The sequence below is a fragment of the Esox lucius genome, chromosome 5, assembly GCF_011004845.1.
Source record: "Esox lucius isolate fEsoLuc1 chromosome 5, fEsoLuc1.pri, whole genome shotgun sequence".
NCBI classification, from domain to species: Eukaryota; Metazoa; Chordata; class Actinopteri; order Esociformes; family Esocidae; genus Esox; species Esox lucius.
Genome location: NC_047573.1, coordinates 23,350,015 through 23,373,132, shown reverse-complemented (window position 1 = coordinate 23,373,132; position 23,118 = coordinate 23,350,015). Strand labels below are relative to the sequence as shown.

Genomic DNA, 23,118 nt, shown 5'->3' with positions numbered 1-23,118 from the left:
TGAGGGTGGCATGAGGGCCCGACGTCCTCTAGTGGGACCTGTGCTCACAGCCCAGTACTGTACAGCTCGATTGGCATTCTCCAGAGAACACCAGAATTGGCAGGTCTGCCATTGGCACCCCGTTCTTTTCACAGATGAGAGCAGATTCACACTGATAACGTGACAGATGTGAAAGAGTCTGGATACACCGTGGTGAACATTATGCTGCCTGCAATATCATCCAGCATGACCGGTTTAATGGTGGGTCACACTACTGAGCAGTGGCGTTGTTAGGCCTGGGCGTCTGGGACTATAGCCCCAGATCTTTTATGAATAACCCCGGATCTCAAATTGACCCAAAAATTATAATAATACAAAAATATCCCCTGATCTATTTGTCTAAAAATCAGATTGCGCATTATGACATGTTGATGTGTAGAACGCTAGCGTGTACATCGACATTTTCCGCATGTACATTCAAAACCCTGTACTTTCTGTCCTGATGGTTAGGTTTTACCAACAATGTCATTGGATTGGCTTCCTGGAATCTCTGGAATCTCCATTGAAGAACTGCAATTTGTGATCTGTTCAATGCAATGTGTGAATGCCTTATTCTTATATACATTTTTACAGTGTGATGCTCACTGGTAAACCCCCCCCCCCCCAAAAAAAAGACACAAAGTCTCTATCATCAGCACAGAGCTCTGTACATGTTAATGACAATGTCAAATTAATGTTTTATTTATAAAAAATGTAGCCCATCTCTTAACTGTTCCCCCCTGATGACTCAGTTGGAGTCATGTCCTTCCTTAATCCATTGGAAGTAGACTCACTAGACTACATTACATGTGGGAGCTGTCCATGGTGTTGTTCATTATATTCAGCTTGAGTCATCCATTCATCTCTGTAGTAAGGATACAGACAAACACACTTGGAATCTGAAACCAGTACCTTGTCAACACCAACTTGCAACATCACGTGTTTCTGACTAAGCTAATACATTTCAAATGAACAAAAAAACTGTTGTATACAGAATTTTACAGGTACATATTTTACATGAGTCAAGTCTCGAAATATGACATGAACAAATGCACTTGATATAATTAGGGATGCCTATCCATTCTTGTGTGAAATTAAAAGTAGCTATCGAGGGCAGGGGGGATCAGTTGGGATTTAACCCACCCTGTCAGCAAACACTTCCACACTCCATCCCCCAGGTGGCAGCGCCAACTGAGGCTAGATGCTCGGCCAAGGCTTGATAATCACATCAGGTGCAGCCAATAATGTAGAGTCTGGGCCAAATATTTCAGAGTGAGCCTTTGTTTGTTTCCTTGTGTCGATTGACACCTTTAGTTCTGCAGTCATTCTTTGTTGTTTTCTTTTTGTCTAAATTGCTTTTGAAACAGAGGTCAAGGAGGTGGCCCTGGATCCATGCTAGGCTGCATGTGTGTCATGACTAGCCACTGTTGAAGCAATTGAGAGAATTTTCCATGTGTTACTAATCGCTGAAAAAACCTATTTAGTAGTGAAAAATGCTTGTTCTCTGCCGCATTCATGTTTTACCTACTGCTACAACAGTGTGATTGTATTGCTCTGAAAATTGAGATGCAGCCCCACCCACCCCCGGGAGAAACCTTCAGTCTCCTGTAGTTCAAAAACTAGCATGGAACCCATGGGTGTAAGTGCTTGTGGGTGTGTTTACACAGCCAGCTCAATTTGCCCCCCCCCCCCCCCACTAATTGGTCATTTGACAAATCAGATCAGCTCTTGGAAAGAGATAATTGGTCCAAAGTAGTGGAAAAATTTAGCAACATTGGGCTGTCTGTGTAATTGTAACCATAGTTTTGCCCCTCTACATCTCCCTTGCTATTCTCTCTCTCTGCATCTCTCTTGTCTGTTTTCCTATTTCTGTCTCCCCTCACTGTATCACCCTCTTTTCTCTCCCATTTTCTTTTGCCCCCACCTCTGGCCCCCTTCCCTCCGCAGCTTAGAATATTGAGAGAGGGTGGAGGAGAGAGCAAGAGTGCGTGGAGTGCATTACAGACTTGGCGCGTACTCTGCGGTTGGTTGTTGAAGTGCCTCCACTTCACTCGCTATGGTGTGTGAAGCCTATTTCTGATCCTGAACTGCGGCGTTTCAAGGCTTTGGGCAAAGGAGCAAGTGCCTGCAACTGCAATCAGTGTTACTGCTCAACAACCAGGAAGCTTTAAAGAAAGCAAGAGGCACACAGATACAGACCCGGTGGGAGAGAGAAAGATTAGGTTGGAAAGAAAGAGGTTAAAGGGAGACTGTTAGTAAGTGGGCAGGCAGGCACTGCTGTGGAAAGGGGGAGGCTGCAGAGAAAGTGTGGGCTGGGTTACACTGCTAGCTACTTAAAAGGAGCCGACGGTGGGGAGTCAAGATTCGAGGAACAGAAGCAGTAAGAGAAGCGAAAGAGTAGAATTGGATGAGACCAACCCAGGGAAGGTGTTACACTGCTCGCCTCTTGTCTGTCTATTCTTAGCCTCCCTTTCCTCCTTTTTTCATACTTTCTTAAAAAAAAATTCTGTCTTTGCTAACCTCTAGCTGAAAAGAATACTCCACGGCCAGAATGGCCAGAATGCTTTTGGCAGCGATGGGGCTGATACTGCCAATATCAGTACTCTGTGAGATTGTCCTGCCACCTGAGTGGATGCCGGGGAACTATTCTTCCACAGAAGAAGGTGCCATAAAGTTTGTTGACGCTTACAATACCTCCGCTGAGCAAGTCACCTACCTAAACCAAGAGGCAAGCTGGACTTACCAGACCAACATTACAACTCACAACTCGGATAAAAAGGTAAGAGGAAAAGTTTGACAGTTATTCAATTTCTTAGTAGGTAGTGTTGCTGGGTAACATTTTATGCATTCTCCCTTTACATATGTGTCCATGAAAGCTTTCTGAATGCTCCATAGCTGTTATAGAAGCTTTATGAATGCAGTAGGAGGTACTGCTGTCTTAGGGAGTTTGTGCCAGGGCTGGACTGGTTCCTTGCGTGACTTTAGCACCCATAAGGATTTGTGTGTTGGGTTTCATGGCTTTACAACCAACACTATTCATCCTCATCCAAAATGATATGCTCAGTTTCTCCCATTTCTGCCAACTCAGCTTGTGGGTTTTTCTAAAAAACAAATATCAAAAGGACCCAAACACATGTGGTTCGAGTGTCTCTGAGTCTTGAATGAAGCCGGAGGGGGCGGCGTGTGTGGAGAATGAGGGTAGTTTTTGATGCCTGATTATTTTCCAAATATTGCATGGGTAGCCTGCAATGGGAAAATGCAATTTCACAGGTGGATGTACTTGACGTTTGATAACACATTTCCTAGCATGAACATTTACGCCGTAGTGCAGTTTAAATGGGACTTTTCAAAATGGAGTAATAAGACATTTTCATGCCACTGCCGCCGGCTTCTCTTTTACTGCTCTTCCCGTCTTACAGTATGCTCGCGGGAGGACATTATCATAAGCAAATAAGCTGGGGATAGGTGTTTGCCATAGTGACAGCATCTAGAAAAAAAGGAAATACTGCGGCACCATCCAGTTGACGGGATCACTAAAATTGCAGAGGTGTGAGAAACTATTCTGCTGCTGTGAGAGAGGCAAACGCCATCAAAAACCCTGAACAAGTAGGCAAAAACACAGCAGGAGTTAAGTGCCTAAGCCTTGGAGGTTTCCTCAGACAGACCGCTGTCTCAACAGGATTCCCTTACACTCGCCCAGCTTGGGATGGAACAACGTCTCCACTATGTTGGCCACAACAGGTGCATCCTCTGCCCAATTCAGCCTGTCTCTCCCAGGTCAACCTATACCAGAAGTTCCCTATTATGTTCAGCCATTGGCCAGTTTTTCCTCAAGTGGACTGTCAAAATCCCGGAGCTTAGTAACAGAGCCGGTGCCGAAAATGGAATGCAATAATTCCAAACACATAGCTTTTGACAACAACAATTTTCAACATTTTTTGCAATGGGGTAGTATCAAATATGTATGTCTCTGTGTGAGAATACTCTGCACTCGGCGGTTGATTGTTTACTAGGTAGCTAATGTTTGCTGGCTAGCAGGCAATTTGACTATGCCAACTCTCTGGAGGTTGATGTAGAGAAAAGCCTGAGTCCAGAGATGACTAACTTATAAGCTACTGTAGCATTGCCCAAGTCTCTTCTCCGTGAAGAGAGGCTAGATATAGTAGCTGAGGCTTGTACTGACCTTTAACCTCTCCTGACAGAGCCCTACTACGAAACAACAGACTGCATAGATGGCAAGCCATCCTGATGACAGCATGCTTCCTGACGCTTACTCTTGATTTCCCCCTTTGAACTGTCCCAACTGTGTCTCTTTATTGAGCATCTATCGACTCACTGTCCTGGCTGTTTTTATTTAAATTCCTTAGAGGTTTCTTTATGCAATGAATGAACCAGTACAAGTGTTGTTTATATATTATTTAGATTTTGCATTTTGCCAAATAATATCACGTGGGATGAATTTGCCCAGTGGTCCATCTACTGAGGAGCCCTGACTGACACAATGCCAGCGTCTTTTCTCAATCCATCAGTAAGCTAAGGACATACGGTGAAAGAAAAGCAAGCTCCGGCCGGACCTGTGGGTTGTTAGTTATGAGCGCTATTGTGTCCTCTACATCAAAGATTGTATCAAAGGGAATCAGGGACTGAGTTCTATAAGACCTGGCAGGCGGAGGAGAACTTGCCTGGTCTCTGACTCTCTCTTCCCCACAGGCCTGACGCTGAATTAGCATGGCTGTTCGCCTTGACTGGATGGGATGTAGAGAGTTAATGCCAACATTCCAATCAAGTTGGCAGGGATTACCACATCACTGGTGTTCCTCTTTATCTCTGTCCTTGTTCTGGACATGAGCTGTGCTGTAGTGGATTAAACTGATGTGGAAAAAAACTGAGGCTAATTGATTTGTCAGATGTTACATAATGTGTGGTAAACAGTTAGGCTAGATGTATTCCACTCTGAATCTATGCATGCACCCCCCCCCCCCCCAAAAAAAACAGAATAATAATACCCCTTACACCCAAACTGTAAAATTTCTAACCCATGAGGCCTTTTCTTTCAAATAGCCCTTTTCCTTCAAATGTTCTTACATTTTCTTTATTTTACCATCCTTGCAGGGAAGTATTTCTTCACAGGTATAGTTACACCTGTACATACACACACTTCCAAACCTTGCAATCTCAGCACATTATCTCAGCATGGTATTTCATCTCTGTGCAAATGAACCCAGGGTGAACAGTGCAATGGATCAAACGGCCAATCAGTCTGGAGGGTTAATATCTATTCAACTCTAAAAAATAAAATGCTCAAAGTGCACCGCTCGTTGTAGGCAACCATCAGTTACTTTGAAATGCTGACAAAATCAACCAACCAAAAAATATGTTCACACCAGCGGCTGTCAAACCACGTCCTTGTATTGCTTTCAAAAAGGCTTCTTCCACTTTCCTAAAGCACGGCTGAATGAAGCATTGAAGTCTCTTCAGAAAACATGAGACATGCTGAAATTGCCACTTGAAATTGACTGCACTTCCAAGTTTTTCAAGAATTTCAATGTGAAGTTAGACTGGAACGTTTGACTGAAAACCTTTTCTCCCCCTTAATTAATCGCTTTACAAATGAACTGTTATATTGAGTATGGACCTTGAGCCCCTCGTATAATGTGAGATGAAACACAAATGCTACGCCATGGATGTTTGTTTCGTAAAGTAGTGGATGATTTCAGGAAGTTGAATGATTAGACAAGGCGTTTTCAGCTTATATTTATCTTAAAGAAAATGGAAGAAGGAAGAGTTAAACGTAATAACCGAATTTGGTGTGGGGCAGTTGACTTGAGGTTAATGAGGGAGAGGTTAGAGTTAATGCCTCAACACTGGTGCCCGTTTTCTGCCCGGTCCACTGTTTATCAGTCTTAAACACATCAGATAAGCTGGGTCTTAACGAAAACATGACAGCAACAGGAGCTAGCGTCCTGTCAACCCTAACAGGATGTCAATGTCCCTCAGTGACTCGACATTGTCTGTTGACGTTTCTGTAGTTAAGATAACCGCTTGATTGGAGGAACTATTGAAATGTCTTCAGCTCCCAGGGCTGTGGAGAATGCACCAGCAATTCCTAGTCGAAAACAAAAAGCAACAAAGGCCACTAGGTCACTAGTAGGTTAACAATGAGTGATGAGTTTTTAATAGTCTAGCGGAAAACTTTCTCTTTTTACCCAAATGGGTTAAATTTACAAAGGAAGGAAAGGCGTTGCTTTGTTCTCCCTAAACATAACTGTATGAAGAAACCCCAAACTACTGTGGCTTGGAGAATATTCATATCACAGCCACATTTAAGTACTACACACACGGGCGACACACTTTTTAATGATCATACGCCCTGTGTCATCTGTAGGCAATTCACTATGCTGTAAAACACCCAGAACTGATAACAAAACCCCTACAGTCTCTGTGTCAAGGTATTTACAGTACTGGTAAATTATTGATTGAATGATTGAAATATAACTGTCAGAAACAGGACGCTGACAAAAACCTGAAGCTAGAACTTGACGATTTGTATCTGCAGCGTGCTTCGGTCGGTTACAGAGTTGACAGGATGACATGTTTGATGTCTTTAGTGGCCTCGCCTTCCTATCCTCCATTTATATTCATTGTCATACAGCCCAATACAATGTCAATAAGACTTTTCTACCCAGTAGTGGCCTTTCATGATGATGTCGAGACATATCTGGGTTCCTATGGTGAGCTTGTGCTGTGAGTTTATGTGCACCATAAACATTCAGTCCCGTAGATCTTTACTTGGGATTAGCGCCATCAGTCTTACAACACAGCAGAAATATGGAATAATACCAAAAACCATTCCGTTGACATATCCAAATTGGATACCCTAGAAATCAATGAAGGGAGAATGTATACAGTTCCTTGAGGAAGTATATTTACCCTAAGTAAAGAATGTGAAGCAAGGGAGGTTGGGCAGCAACAACATTTATCTTATCACGTGTCTGTCTGAAGGTGGAATCTGACGGGCTGAAGCAAGCTTTCACAGAAGCCTGGGGTAAGAAGGCCAAAGTGACCTTTAACCCTGAGCTGCTGGCGACCTTCAACACTACCCTACAAAGGAGAATCCACAAGATCAACATTCTGGGTCCAGCTAACCTTCCTGCAGCAGAAAGAAATGAGGTCAGTCTGATATAGTTAACCTCAAGCCTTTAGTAAGAGCAATGCTGAGCAACATGTGATACTGATGTCATATATATAGAGAGAGGGATGGATTGATAGACAGATTCTCTTTCTATATCTCTCTCATTCATATGTGTATATTTGTTCAATTTGCAGTGGTCTCTTAATTTTAACCCTTCTGTTCCTCACTCAAAACCTAAGAGACCACTGCAAATTGAATGCTTCTGTTTCTCGCTCAAAACTTCCCTTTCCAACTTTTTTGGAAAGGAAAGAAAAAGGTGCAGTGGTCTCTTCATTTTTTCCAGTGCTGTATGTCTCCCTCGCTCTTTCTGTCCCTTCTTCAGGACAATAATTTGGTTTAGTAGTAAACTGAGGGATGGTTCTGAAGTATTGCAACAGCATTCCTGTAACCACATCATAGATCAAATTGTGTTTGACGAAGGCAAAGTATTTTTCTACATTTGTGTCGTTGGGAGTTAAACACATTACCTGTTTCTGATGGGGTAGGAAAGTCAGAATAAACTCATGAGAAAACAATGTTCTTCAAATATAAACATCTTTGGGTCATTTTCCATCTGTAAAATTAAGCACTGTCCAGTGCCATTGGAAGCCATGCATGCCCATGCCATCACACTGCCTCCACCGTGTTTTACAGATGTGGTATACTTCGGAAGAAGAGCCATTCTAAGCTTTCTGTCCAAAGAAGGCTGTTCCATAACTGGGTTGTCTTTTTTAGGCCAGATTTTGCCAAAAAATATCTATCTGTTCTTGAGGCTTATGAATAGGGTTGCACCTTGTGGTGAACTCTGTATTTGCTCTCGATAAGTCTTCTCTTTATGGTAGTCTTTGATAATAAAAGGCCTACCCCTGTAGAGTGTTCTTCACTTGGCTGGATGTTGTGAAGGGGTTTTTCTTTACTATGGAAAGGATCCTACGATCATCCTAAAATTCCTAAACCTTTCTTTCAATTTGGATGTCAATACCCTCAAATTAAAGCTGAGAGACTGCAATTTAAGCCCACATTCATTATTTAACTGTAACTTGAATATATTTGGGTACACAGCCAAATTAAAATATCCGGACCTAAGTCCATAAATGGCTGTAGCAACTAAGTATTCTAGATGATGTTTAACACCTGTTGCAAGGCAGCGTTAGCAACCACTGAACAGGCTCTGAGTAATTGTCTTTTTATCCTCCTTATTTTCCCAGTACAATCGCATCCTTAGTGAAATGTCTTCAATATACTCCACTGCCAAAGTGTGTCCAAAGCCTGAGGAATGCTGGTCTCTCGAGCCAGGTGAGTGTATGTCTGCCTTCTGTAAAAAAATAAATGAGGGAACATTTCGACATGGACCAACAAAGGAAAGAACAAGGAGGGTGGGAGGGAACAAAATGGTCAAGATTGTATTGAATTTGGAAAAGCAACAGGATGTGGACATTTATTTTAGAGGTCTCTGGAGAAAGCAATTCAGTCTTAGCTCTTTAGGAAGGCTGAAAAAACACACTGCAGTGCAGAGCACAGACTTCATCAGTCATTCCCAATTACCTATGTTGCTGCTGTGAACTTTAGCCTGTGCTTTATGAGCTATGCCCCTTCAGATACAAGTGAACTATTGTGAATGCCAAGTCACATTAAAGATGTTTTAGAATTTTGTCCTTGTCGCTTTTGTCCTTGGTAGCCATTCCCTGACGCGAAGCAGCTTAATGAAATCAAACACCAACCAAACCTAAACACTATTACAGACCAGCTATGGTGTATAAAAATGTTTACACCCTCTGTAGCACATTCTGTAGCACATTCAACATCCGAGTTATGGTTTAGCACACTCTGGATTTCAATCTAGATCATGGAAAAGTTAATGTTAATGTGTTTACCCTCCAAATTCCCTTAATTTCTTTTAACCATTAATTGTCCAGGGTAACTATGAAGTGTCGCTCCATCTGTAATGTGCCTGCCCCACTGACGGCAGAGCGTTATGTAACCTAATACGCCTCATTGATTTAGGGAAGTTAAAGCTACCATTGTTGTCTTTTCTTTGGGGTCGTGTGGAAATCTAGCCTGTGCACCGTTTCAGTGGTCTGAAATTTAGTCTGTCTTTAAATTTGCCTCCACAGAGCTGACAGAGATCATGGCCAGCTCACGAAGCTACAAGAGATTGCTTTATGCTTGGGAAGGCTGGCACAATGCATCGGGTGTGCCACTCAAGGGACTGTATCCAAAATTTGTGAAGCTTAGCAACCAAGCCTATGTAGCGGATGGTAAGAATTAGGTGTTGACCTTTGACTTGAGCGTTTGCTGAAACCCTGCAACTCTTTCACCTGGAGTGCAAACATATTTCAAACGTTGGAAGCTATGGCTAGTATGCAATGGAACCTGTGGATGGCGTCAAATGTCAATGTTAATAACTTACGGTCTCGTTCTCTAGGTTTCAATGACACCGGAGCATATTGGCGTTCGTGGTATGAGTCCAGTTCCTTTGAGAATGACCTGGAGGTTATTTACAAACAGGTGCAGCCACTCTACCAGAATCTTCATGCCTTTGTACGTCGTAAGCTCTACAACCACTACGGCCCAAAGTACATAAATCTGAAAGGACCTATCCCTGCTCACCTTCTAGGTGAGTTTACCTATAAATGTAATCCTTAAGCCAAAGCTAATTTCCAGTCACTGACCTACCAACCATTTTGTCAACTTTAGTTCAGTCCACCCCACTTTCTCGTGAGCTTTAGCTTGGACATTGTTTTTTCCTGACAGGACTCTGATCAGAGTCTTACTTGGTGTTAGTGCCAGCAACTGTCTGTAGGAAGAACAGGCTTCAAGGCTTCCTGGTCAAGTCACTTAGTCGAGAAACCTCAGGTGCTAGAACCCATTAGCAGTATTTGCTCTCTGTGAATAGGGAGGCTCAGTCAGCAGAATGATCAAGCCTCTGGCTAATGCTAAGTGTCTGTGCTTTATTTCCTCAGGAAACATGTGGGCGCAAACCTGGAACAACATCTATGACATGATGATCCCCTTCCCCGGAAAACCTAATGTGGATGTGACCAAAGAAATGGAGGCCAATGTAAGCTGGTGAAACTGGAGAATTTTGGTTTTAGATAGGTTTACTTGAATAACACTGGGTGGGAAGGTTAAGAAATGTGAATTAATCCAAAACTCTGCCTAAATAAATTACCAAATGCTTGTCTAGCCAAGCCTAAAATTATTTTAGCATATTACTCATCAACAGTAGCTAATACGGTTGGTCCCAGATTGAAAATCAGTTTGTCCATTGAAGGTCTGTTATTAACGTATGCTTGGTTGTGTATATATTCCTAACATTCAATGATTTCCTTTCTCCTAGAAATGGAACGCCACTCACATGTTCCGTGTGGCTGAGGAGTTCTTCACATCCCTGGGTCTCATCAAAATGCCTGATGAGTTCTGGAATAAGTCTATGCTGGAAAAACCAGACGACCGGGAGGTGGTGTGCCATGCATCTGCCTGGGACTTCTACAACAGAAAGGACTTCAGGTAAGCATGTGGAGACAGGAGGTATTAGAGTATCCCAAAGCTAAGAAGTTCACATGTATTAAAATGTGATGTTTCTTCATATTCAGGATCAAACAGTGTACCACCGTCAACATGCAACAGCTTTTCACGGTGCACCACGAGATGGGCCACATCGAATACTATCTGCAGTATAAGGACCAACCTATTAGCTTCCGCCGTGGCGCTAACCCAGGCTTCCATGAGGCCATTGGTGATGTCATGTCCCTGTCTGTGTCCACGCCTAAACATCTGGCCAGCATCGGCCTTTTGCCCAATGCGACCAATGATCCTGGTATGCAAAAATGTATCTTTGCTTTTATAAAACGTTATGAATGTAAATAGGTAAAAACGATTAGTTGTTTGATTTGTTAGTTATTTAATCACTGTGGTGGTTCTTTTGTGTATTTGTAACCTTTGATTGGCTTTTCGTTTTAGAGAGCGACATCAACTACCTACTGAAGATGGCTCTGGAGAAGATTGCCTTCCTTCCCTTTGGCTATCTTATAGACCAATGGCGATGGAACGTGTTTAGCGGTCACACTCCACCAGAGCGCTACAATGCAGACTGGTGGCACCTCAGGTGCACTGATTAATATTTTTGCACGAGATCCTGCCCAGGGTAGTGGAGCATGTTTATATTGTTGAAAATGTTTCTAAAAACAGTATTTTGTTCACTTCTCAAGGACAAAATACCAGGGTATCTGTCCTCCCACTAAACGTACAGAGGAACACATGGACGCCGGAGCAAAATACCACATTCCAGGAAATACTCCTTACATCAGGTAGGATTGCTTTTAATCCTTTGCACTCATTTCCTCACATGGTGTATCGGTATGGACCAGTATTCCCCACATGCATGGGTAGAAATAAACATTTAAAGAACAGAGCTGTGTTTGTGTAGAATGTATTCCCAGTGTCGAAGCTGCGGTGATTACAACCTGAGTGGAACACATTTTGTTTCACCTTGTCATGCCCTGGGATTTAATCCAGAATATTTCGCTTCAGAAATACTCTCAAAGCAGGCTGGGCTGAACTGACCAGGGTTTGTGCTATCATGAGTTAAAAGGAGAAGTAAATATTGTGGAGCAAACGGCCCTCCGTTTTAACGTATTGGAGAACACTGACATGGGTTTTTTGAAGCTAAGCAAACCTCTTTTCCATTACATTTCAGAGTGCAGATATCTTGATTTTGGGTTTCAGTTGAAGACTGCATACACGTTTATGTCACTTCTGAATCGAAAAGCCAATACCTAGATTCAAGCCAACCAATTAGCTGAAACTGTTATTCCTACAACTGCATTAATGGAAAAAAAGCATGTTTTGATGTCATCAGTTTCATATGAAAGGAGTGCCACTGATTGACAGTCTGCACATACACACAACACAACCACTTGACCACCTATAAAGAAGGCAAACAGTGAGACTAGTTCAACATGATAAACGGTTTAGCTACTGATGTCATCAGATTAATTTTAGATACAGTATAACGTTTACAAGCTAGTTAAAAATGAAGGATGAATATTAGCTAGCAAATGTTAGCATCACTAACTATTGACAGACTTTCCTTGCTAATAACAACATTGCCATCTGTCAGTGCACATTTTATAATATGATGATTGCAATGTTGTTGTTGCGTGACCAGCCTCCTCTCAAAATTCTATATGCAAATATGATCTCTCAATCTACGGCATCTGGGTAGTGACCATGCCACCGAGTAAAGTGCAATTCATGCATAGATAAAAAGATGGATAGATATGGTTTTATGTAGTTGGTAGAGGATTACGCACTCTTCAGGGTTGTGGGTAGATTTCACATGTTGTAAAATAAGGCACTAACTAATTTAAGTTCACCAAACATGTCCATTGCATACAAGTTAAATTTCAACCATGAACACTAGATCTGACTAGCTATGCTAATTGTTGTTCCTGTCTGATTATTCTTTTGTATGAATACATTTTATTTTTACATTTGGTCTTCTGCAGATACTTTGTGAGTTTCATTCTGCAGTTCCAGTTCCACAAGAAGCTGTGTGATGCGGCAGGACACCGTGGGCCCCTGCACACATGTGACATTTATCAGTCCAAAGAGGCAGGAAAGATTTTAGAGTAAGTATTCTCTTATTGGCTGGCCTTTATCACAGCCAAACCAATATAGTGTTACTTTATCAACTTAGAAGACACAAGATTGTCATTTCATCTTAAATGTCCTCAGGAAATTCTTTAGTGTTTCTATGCACCATTTGAGCTATTGTAGTTTGCCTAACCCACAATTGTCCCCAGATTTACTAAACCAATGAACCATAGAATTTTTTTGGTATATTAAGCATGTCACATTTCCCTGTGTGACCCATCTTGACTTTGACAGGACGGTCCTTAAATCAGGAGAATCCAAACCTTGGCAAAATGTGCTCCAGGAAGCCATTGGTACAGACAAGATGAGCGCCAGTGCACTGATGGAATACTTTAAACCAATCATCACATGGCTGGAGGAACAGAATAAAGCCACAAATGAAACCCTGGGCTGGCCTGACTTTAACTGGGTTCCCCCTGTACCAGAAGGCTACCCCGAGGATGTTGGTAAGCCAGTGAAGGGATTTAATCAAAGGAGGATATTTCCATTAAATAGATAGAAACTGGAAAGGAAATTAAACAAACTTTAAATATATAGGACAATTACTATCTTTCATCTGATCTGTTTGCTTATTTGACATAACTGATGAACGGTGTACTATCATTAGTTTTTTTGTATTAGAGAAATGGTAAATGGATTAAAAATAAACTTTCAAGTAACCAAATATAATATTTTACTTCTAAGCTTGTAGAACACATTCAGGAAAATCTGTTAATGTGTTTTAATATTTGAACTTTTGTTCTGTTTGAACGTTCCTAAATGTACCCTGCCTTTTAATGCTACTAATCTTTGTATATTGTCAACTGAATAAGTATTGGCATTTTTCATGAAAATGATCAAATGTTAATGCCAAAATTATAAAACACAAACAAAGTGATTTACTTTCATTTCAACACAATTTTGCAAACAAAACATTTTGAGTGGTATGATGTTATCTGCAAAAATAGGTTTGAAAAGTTTTGGCAGCCCTTAAAGTGAACCTGTAAATTAAAACCAAAGATACTAAATTATTTTTAGTTGGTCTCAGTCTCCAGGAACTATTTTGATGCTTTTTACCTGTTCCGATTTCCCCTCTGTATAAATGAGGTCACACGTAAAATCCCTTTTGCCATCAATCAAGATGAGTAAAACCAAGGTCCTTTCAGCTAAAAAGAGACAGATGGTTGTTGATTTAAAGAATATAAAAAATACATAGTTTAAAATATCGCTAAGGACAGTCAAAGCAATTATCAAAAAGTTTCAGGAGTCCAGAACCATTGTAAATTTGCCAAGCGCAGGATGCGTGTTTGCATATTACCTCCACGCACAGTGAGAAAGATGGTCAAGGAGGCAAAGACAAATCCAAAGATCAGTTCAAGAACTGCATCAAGTCAAAATCAGTGGTTACATGCCTCTATGTCAATAAGCTCTTTGGAAGGGTTGCATTAAATGAGCCCTTACAGAGCCCAACCCACACATTGAAGGGCCTGAGATTTGCCAAGCATTAATGGAAATGCAGGTTGAATCGTGCGTAACTATTTGGCCATGCGCACCTATCGGCATGTTTATTTACATAAGGACACTGCATGCAAGGAAATGCACCTGATACCCACAATAAAATATGATTGTAGATCATAGATGCATTGGGGTTGTTTTGTAACTAATGATCCATGGGCGGTTGTTAATATTGATGGCATTATAAATTCCACTATGTACCAGGATATTTTTAACCTAGTTGCTTTGACCAGAAAACAAATACTACTCAGTAAAATGTTGTTTGAGAAATGATTGTGTTGTAATGAAAGTATATGGCTCCCTCTTATGTTTGAACCCAAAATAAGTAATTTATTTGCATTTACTTTTGATAGATTTTATGAAGTGTGCCAATACTTGAGTTGACTGTACATACTATTTAAATGTGTGGTTTATAAAAGGTTATTGCACTATGCAACAAATGTAGTATTTATTATTCTAATAGCTGTTTTTATTGGTGTTACATTTCTTTGTTGATTGATTTAACTTCATGTTGATATTCTAGACAGCTGTTTTAATCATTCTATAATTTTTGCGATCGGTGGTGGGTATTATTCCCTTGTTGGGATGTATTTAATTTAAACTCCAATTGTTAATTTGTTACAATTGTTCACTTAAATCTGTCAAAATGAAAATCAATAAAAAAGATTCCTGTACCAAATTCGCTTCTCTCTAATCATGCATGGATGCTACTGAAAGATACATTTCAAACAAATTCTGTACCCTCCGAGCTCAGGTTAGAATTGGTCCACAGTGCGGTTGGGATGTGGGCTGTTCCACCTTACCTTTTCCCCACTTTCTCTGCTCAGACAAGGTTACAGATGAGCTGAAGGCTAAGGCATTCCTGGAAGAGTACAATAGAACTGCGGAGGTGGTCTGGAATGCATACACTGAGGCTTCGTGGGCCTACAACACCAATATTAATGAAGAGAACAAGCAGACGATGGTAAGATTTGTTACATTATGAGAATAGAGCGTTTCCCTGTAATGGTGTTTCCCAACGAGGGGTAATAGAACCCCTGGGGGTACTTGGTCTAAACACAGAGAGTACTTGAAGACTCATGAGACCATATGCTTTTAAATATAATGAACTGGGTGCTCCAGAGATACTCAGTGCCCTATATAATGGATAATATGAGTATGTTATACAAAGACAATAGGACAGGCCCGGTGCCAAGAGGGGGCTTAGCCCCCTCAGTAGAATCTTCTGCCCCCCCCCCCCCCTCTATTTTAAGTTTTAAATACTCTATAGAAAAATTGCCAAAAAAATTATTAGCCCCCTCTCCATTATTTTCTGCCCCCTTAGTTGCTTTGTCCTGGCACCGGGCCTGCGATAGGAGTTTACCCAATCTGCTCAAACCTGTTATGAACTCGGTCTAGGAGAAGCTATAGGGCGGGCAAATGTTGGTTCCAGCCCAGAATGAACACACTTGATTTTATTGCATGTCTTGTTGCTGTTCTGTCCCATTTAGTCTCCTGGTCAAATCAGTGGACGTTTGTGACAATGGTTTGCTTTCTTTCCAGCTGAAAAAAAACTTGGAAATGTCTAACCACACACTGACCTATGGAAAGAATGCACGCAAGTACGATACCACAGACTTCCAGGATAATTCCGTGAAGCGTATCCTCAAGAAACTCAGTGACATTGAAAGGGCTGGACTTCCAGACAATGAACTTGTAGAGGTAATAATCGGTTGAGTGATTTGATTTACCCAATGTTTTATCCCCCTAGTAATCCTGATTTACACACAAGAAGTCATTGGTAAAATCACTGCACATGGTACAATGAACCTCAAACCAAATCATTCTTCAGCTCTTTAAGCAGTTGGATAAAACCTGTTGCGTTCTTGGGCTTTGGGTCACTGTTTTTATCTTAGTACAACAATCTGCTGGCTAATATGGAGACCAAATACAGTGTGGCTAATGTGTGCAGAGACAATGGGACCTGCCATCCACTGGACCCAGGTAAGAGCCCACAATGCACATACCAATCCCATGCCTGGTTTAGGGTCCTAAACACTTACCTACTTGATTGTTGTTCCGCATATTGCCAGTTATTCAAAACCGATTTTACTATTACTCCATGTAATTTTGTAAGGTTGTGTTATACGAGATGGGAGACTTGAAATTCCACTTCCTCAGCCGATTGCTACAATACAAACAGGCACATTATGATTATGATTCTTTATAGAAGTGGGTGTCAGAGATGGAGTTTTAATATTGGGCTGGGTCTTGGTTTCAATTCAGTGGGTGTTGGACCTGATAACTTGGTCTTACATCAAAACATAGTTTGTATAGTTTTAACCCGTAGTCTAGATACGCTGATGGGTTTTACATGCTTGGTCTTCTTTTATTATTTATTTTATAGTTTTGATTTCTAGCTCTTTAAGAGTTTAGTTTTTGGTTTGGGATTCCATGGATTGAGTCTTGGTTTGGTTCAGAAAAGTTCAGGTCTTGTTGCTGTTTCAGACCTCCAGAAGATCATGGCTGAGTCAAGAGACTACAGTGAGCTTCTATTTGCCTGGCAGGGCTGGAGAAATGCCTCTGGCAGAGAACTTCGCCAGGACTACAAGAGATATGTGCAACTGGCCAATAAAGCTGCCACACTTAATGGTAAGGTCTTTTTAATTGAATAAACCCATTCATAAGAACATTTCAACAGAACCTAGAATTGAAAGAGGTGATTGGGGAAACCTTGTCATCTTCCACCAACTACTCATGTGCCATTCTGCCACTGAAATCCCCCTCAATCTAATGCAATCTCTCCATAGGACACTCTGACAATGGAGCATTTTGGCGCTCCCTGTATGAGACCCCCACCTTTGAAGAGGATCTTGAGTCTCTCTGGAAGGAGCTTGAACCCCTCTATCTCAATGTACACGCATATGTGCGCAGGTCCCTCTATAAGAAATACGGCGGAAAATACATTAACCTGAAGGGACCAATCCCTGCCCATCTTTTAGGTGAGATTCAGTCGTCAGAATCTATCTTAAAGGTGGGAAGTAGGGGTGCCGTAGGTGCTGCTGCTCCCCGTAGTAGCTTCAGTATCCCATTTGACATCTATCAAAATCTCCCTGCACCCCCTGATCAAAATCTCCCTGCTGCTATGGAATCTGCTTTGGATTCCGGCACCCGGGTCAAAGTTTTATGCATGTCCCCATTACTGGGGGGAAGATGTTGGTTTTCAGATGGGATGTTGAGTGACCGTTCCACTAAATAAGGTTTTCAGTGGATTTATATCAACTAGTTTTAGCTATCCCAGTGGTTGCGAGGCTGCAAAATAGCTAATCCAATTAAAAACGTATCTTACTGAAGGATAAGGCATGGACTTTTTTCCCTTGTCCTTCCAGGTAACATGTGGGCACAGACCTGGTCTGGCATCATGGACTTGGCCATTCCCTACCCCAATGCCACACAGGTTGATGCCACGCCGGCCATGATAGCCAAGGTAAAAATAACAACAAAAAACATAAAACAAATACATTTCAATTTGAAGGACTAGATATTGAGTTCCAACTGACCAAAAGCACCTACTTTGGTATTCATATTTTCCCCACAGGGCTGGAATGCCGTAAGGATGTTCAATGAGTCAGACCACTTCTTCACTTCTCTGGGGTTGCTGCCTATGCCTCCAGAGTTCTGGAGTAAATCCATGCTGGAGAAACCCACGGACGGCCGCAATGTGGTGTGTCATGCCTCCGCCTGGGACTTTTACAACCGCAAAGACTTCAGGTACCCTGGGGGGCTGGAGAGTCTATTACTTCTTTACTACAGCTTTTGTCAACGTTTATGGCATTTAACTTTTTGACTGACATTAGTGTTGAGGGCAAGGCCAAATCGGGTCTTTCCCCCCAATGGTAGTCACTATGTTTTAAATGTCGTTCTGTCTTCAAGCAAAGCATCCCAATTGCTCCAGGGTGCAGTCAGCAATGACGGACACCCTGGAGGTCGGCCCAATTTCAAGTTGTCTTAGGGAGATATCCCATTTTGCGCCATGGGATATCTCAAATTCCGATTTCCAACACAACCCTGTTCCCCATTAAAGATCTGTTTATGTTCTCCATGAAATTGAAATATGACGCCATTTCTTGGTCAACAAAGTGAATACTATGTTTCCTTCTTAGGATCAAACAGTGCACTGTGGTAACTATGGATGATCTTATCACTGTGCACCATGAGATGGGTCACGTGCAGTATTTCCTGCAGTACAAAGATCAGCCCATCTCCTTCCGTGACGGTGCCAACCCCGGCTTCCATGAGGCCATCGGTGATGTGCTGGCCCTGTCCGTTGCCACTCCCAGACATTTAAAGGAGATTGGTTTACTAGATGTGGTGGAAGCCAACAAGGGTGATTTCATTTAAACTATTCAGTTTTTTGGGGGATTTATGAATATGAGGAAATTTAAATAATTCTAAATTCAATATTTATCATTTTGGCCAAGTACATTTCACAGTGACAGTATAGATTCCAATGGAATCAACAGATAATATTTTCAGGACATCTGTGTGGGAAACCTAAACTAACTGCCCTTTTAATGAGCTATACCACTAATATTGAATTGCTTCTCAATAGAGAGTACAATCAATTACCTCATGAGTATTGCTCTGGACAAAATCGCCTTCCTGCCCTTCGGTTACCTGATGGACCAGTGGAGGTGGAAAGTGTTTGATGGGCGCATCTCTGAGTCCGAGTACAACAAGGAATGGTGGAACATGAGGTAAAAGACTACTCCTTCTACTGAATAACACCCATACTCCGTAAGTAAATGAAACGCACAGGAATTCTGTTTTTGTTCTCTCTCTACCCCTTTCCAGAATGAAGTACCAGGGCTTATGTCCACCTGTGGCCCGCACTGAGCAGGACTTTGACCCGGGTGCAAAGTTCCACATTCCTGCCAACGTGCCCTATGTCAGGTTTGACTTCTATCACATTTGTTCAGCTATGGTTGATGACTTTTAGATCAAAGAAAATAATATTAAATCTGTGGTGCTATTAGCAATTGAACATTCATATTAATTTGGTGATATTTAAAAAAAATGTGGTTCCTAAAGTGTAGCTTTAGATGTTATACAGATCTACTAACACTAATCCTGCCCTAACTTTAACGTTAACCTTTATTCTTGTTTATTAAATGTTTGTTTATAGTATTACTATCTATAGATAATTTACAGATAACCTAACCTAATTCAATAATTGTTTGTCATGCGGAAACCTCATGTGATGGTATATATGCTCCTAACAGGTACTTCGTGAGTTTCATCATTCAGTTTCAGTTCCACCAGGCTCTTTGTAAGGCTGCCAACCATAAAGGGCCTCTTCATGAATGCGATATCTACCGCTCTAAAGAGGCAGGGAAACTTCTAGGGTCAGTGCTTTAGACAAGCAAACCTTCAGTAGTATTTGAATACAACTCAATTTCATGCATGTTTGTATCTTTGTTTTTAAGTTGTGGTCAGGGATGTGAAAGTGCTGTTTTTGAACTGCAAAGCTTTATCATCGAAAATGTTTTAGTAAGACTGAAGTGGAATGGACAGTTTTGTAATACTTCAGGACTTACCGTTTCATCCATTTCCTGTGTTTTGCAGTGATGTAATGAAGCTCGGTTTCAGTAAGCCCTGGCCTGAAGCAATGGCCATGATCACTGGAGAGCCCGTCATGTCCGCCAAGCCACTGGTTGAGTACTTCAAACCCCTCACTGATTGGCTGGAGGCAGAGAACAACAAGAATGGCGAGGTCAGAGGTTGGCCTGAGTACGACTGGAAACCGCCAAGTAAGTCTAAAAGCTGACTATAAACTTTGTCTAACTACAATTTAACTTTATTCATTAAAGATAAACATGCACGGAATTCCTTAATTAGTACTTCAGTAGGGGAGCCTGGGGTTGGTAGTCATGTTTGAATAATAAATGTATTTCACTTTCCCATCTTCAAATAAAATATTAATAGAAAGGCCCAGGTCTTGGGTTGCAAAAATAATTTGTCCCAAAACGATGTGCCAGGATAGTTGCAGTTGGCTAGACATTATTTCTGTATCAATTCAAGTTGAAGACGCGACAACCTGACTAAACCTTGTTAGTTTTGTACCAGTGACTAATCCCCCCAACTACTCATCCCCTGCAGGTGTGCTTGAGGACATTGCACATTGTGTTTGCTGAGGTACAGTATTGGTAGTCATGTTGACTGGTCAGCAATCATTTGGTGGGTGAGGCAGAGGTTGTCCAACAGTGCCATACTGCGGTGCTTTAATAAGGACTGCGTGCATGCCTACACTTCACCTACCATCTCCGTAGGCTGTGTGGAGCGGAACCTTGCTGTCTAACACCACACTAACAAGGCTCAGATCTCCTGGTAGAGCTGTGCCGTTTCTAATCTCCAGTAGGTGGTGATGAAGTAGGCATGCTCCATCCTTTCATCTAAGAAGTACATTACAGGGTGCGGACCGGTTCAGTCAGGTGGCAGGAGGGCTGCCATGCATGTCGGTAACTGCATTCAGATGTATCTCACCCGTTACAGACTCAAGTTACAGGGTCTGTTCTGATTTTGGAACAGTAGGCCTACACTCTTATGCATGCCTTTTCCCGAGCATTTTTATAACAAACCCAAGCTGTTGTTTCCATTGGGAGGTTAGTGAATCCCAGTGGGCAGAACCAAGCACAAGCTAGCAAGATCCTTTAGGGCAATATTGTCTTTCTTGGACTTTTCTGTTAGCATTACAATATCAATTTGTCTGCACTCCTAAACTTTTTTTTAAGGATTGTCTTAGGATGAGGTAACATTTTCCATTTGTGACTTGGGCCCAGTTCCATCTCACTCCATAAGCTTCCATGCCCAGCTACTGGGCTTCCTCTCCTCTTCCACTGCCCAGCGACTGGGCTTCTTCTCCTCTTGGGGAGTAGAAATAATCTGAATCTTCAGATAAACACATTCGGTGGGCTGTCTGGTTTATTGCTCATTTGTGCTTTTCCTATGCATTTCTCTGCAGTCGGCAGACGCTGGTGCATAACAGGCTAATGTGTGCTTCTCTTGCACGTGCTGATTCATTTATTTAAACCACCGATAACCCTCCAACTTAGTGTCCACCAGATTTTCTTGTAGAGTTATCATTCAAAAAGGGTTTTTGGTATGTTTATCTAAAGTAATTCCTTTGAATTTGGTGTTTTATTTGTCAGACAGGTTCACTACAATAGAGAGTAGGAAGAGAATATGTTTAAAAAAATACCCAAGATCAATGAAAGAAAGCCAACTGAATAAACACATTGACAGCCCCCCCCCCCCATACATTAGTCACCAAATGGCCAATGTTCTACATTTGAAATAAGCTGTTTCTGCAAAGAAATGTCTGTCAAAGTTGAAGAATAGACGTAAGTGGCCTTTAAGAGACTCCTAGCAAAGAAATCAATCCCTTATGTACTGATGAGTTCCTGCTGAAAGAAGCCGTTTGAGATTAGATAAAGCGGGGACACAACTCGAATGAGAGAAATTCTATAGGTGGCAAGAACAATGAAGCGAGACTGGGATGTGAAAAAGGCAGAAAGAGAACATGATAGAGGGGAAACCTGATAGAGGACCATGATAGAGGGGAACATGGAATGGGGTCCAAACAGGGGGTGCGCAGGAGTCCTCTGTTCTCGGGATACACTGAGCGTATATTGAGGAGGAGGACAAGACTCCTTTTTGAATGATACTTATACCTTTTTTTTTTTTTAACACTTTGTCTCAGTTAGTTCACACGCAATCTTGAAGTAATAGGTTAAGTGAGTATAGATTTTCCCGTTTCTCTTTCCAGGTCCTGGCTCCGTAACACTTCCACTCACCACAGTCCCACATGATACCAGTCCAACAATTCCACCACATGCTGTGGACTTCCTGGGGATGAAACTGGACCATTCAGCGGCGTCTGCGGGCCAGTGGGTCCTTCTGGTCCTGGGCCTGGTGCTCTTAGTGGCCACCATTCTCCTGGGCTACAAGTACAAGAAATCCAAACGGAGAAGTCTGTCCTCATCTGAGGTGGAGCTTAAGTAAGGCCTCCGTTAACTAGCTTTATAGGAAGATCACCACTACCCGGCAACAGTGGTGTCATGATCAGTGTTTGTAATGTGCGCCTGATTTTGATTGGTCTATTCTTTCTGTATGCTTTTACCTTAAGTTGGACATCTTGTATATTTATTGTATACATTTGGAGTCAAAACTTGATTTGACTATGCAAAAGAAACAAAACTAGCAATTTTTGTAATTTATTTGTAATATGAAACACTGAGCCTGGTGAACACATTGTTCGACTGATTGTAAAGTCTTTAATTGTGTATGCATTATTTTTGGAATATTTTTGTCCGTGAATTATTTGCCTTTTTAGAATAAAGAGAGAAATGTCCACTGGCTCTGCTGTCGTTGGCCAATGAGGTTCTGTGTGAGACCACAACCATCAACAACATACTGTGGTCAATTATGCAGTAATGCAGTCATGTTTTCCATCAAATTTGGAGTAGTCATTTAAAAAAAAGTTTAATTGTATACAGTACATTGAAACCTCATGTTATAAAGGTACCGCGCCACACAAAGTGGCGTTTGGGCAGCATACATCCCCCTCTCCGACTGTCTCAGCCAATCCCCCTCCCTCCTGGACCACTGTGTCTGTCAATGGATCCTCTGTGATGACCAACACAGAATACTGGATTAAGAACTCCTCAGCGGAATACCTCCGTCTCGGGTGACGACTACTGAAGTTGTTACCCAACTGTCTGGCTGAATCCCAAATGGCA

General features: G+C 41.8%; 1 protein-coding gene across 2 annotated transcripts; it reads left to right on the top strand.

Annotated features, from left to right (window-relative positions):
• Positions 1-1,775: 1,775 nt before the first annotated feature.
• ace (angiotensin I converting enzyme (peptidyl-dipeptidase A) 1) lies at positions 1,776-22,737 on the top strand. Of its 2 annotated transcripts, none has more exons than XM_010894495.5 (26): positions 1,776-2,797; positions 7,021-7,188; positions 8,398-8,485; positions 9,304-9,447; positions 9,615-9,806; positions 10,153-10,250; positions 10,530-10,699; positions 10,786-11,009; positions 11,153-11,297; positions 11,401-11,499; positions 12,700-12,822; positions 13,082-13,293; positions 15,169-15,305; positions 15,884-16,042; positions 16,237-16,324; positions 16,829-16,972; positions 17,131-17,322; positions 17,710-17,807; positions 17,919-18,091; positions 18,484-18,707; positions 18,933-19,077; positions 19,175-19,273; positions 19,603-19,725; positions 19,946-20,130; positions 20,480-20,515; positions 22,146-22,231. In XM_010894495.5, exons 1-25 carry the CDS (start codon positions 2,570-2,572, stop codon positions 20,512-20,514), a joined length of 3,693 nt encoding a protein of 1,230 aa, XP_010892797.3. In that variant the 5' UTR covers positions 1,776-2,569; the 3' UTR covers position 20,515; positions 22,146-22,231. The 2 variants fall into 2 exon arrangements, with proteins under 2 accessions (XP_010892797.3, XP_010892796.3); XM_010894494.5 differs by lacking the exon at positions 20,480-20,515 and having other exon boundaries at positions 1,779-2,445; positions 2,545-2,797; positions 22,146-22,737.
• The last annotated feature ends 381 nt before the right edge of the window (positions 22,738-23,118 follow it).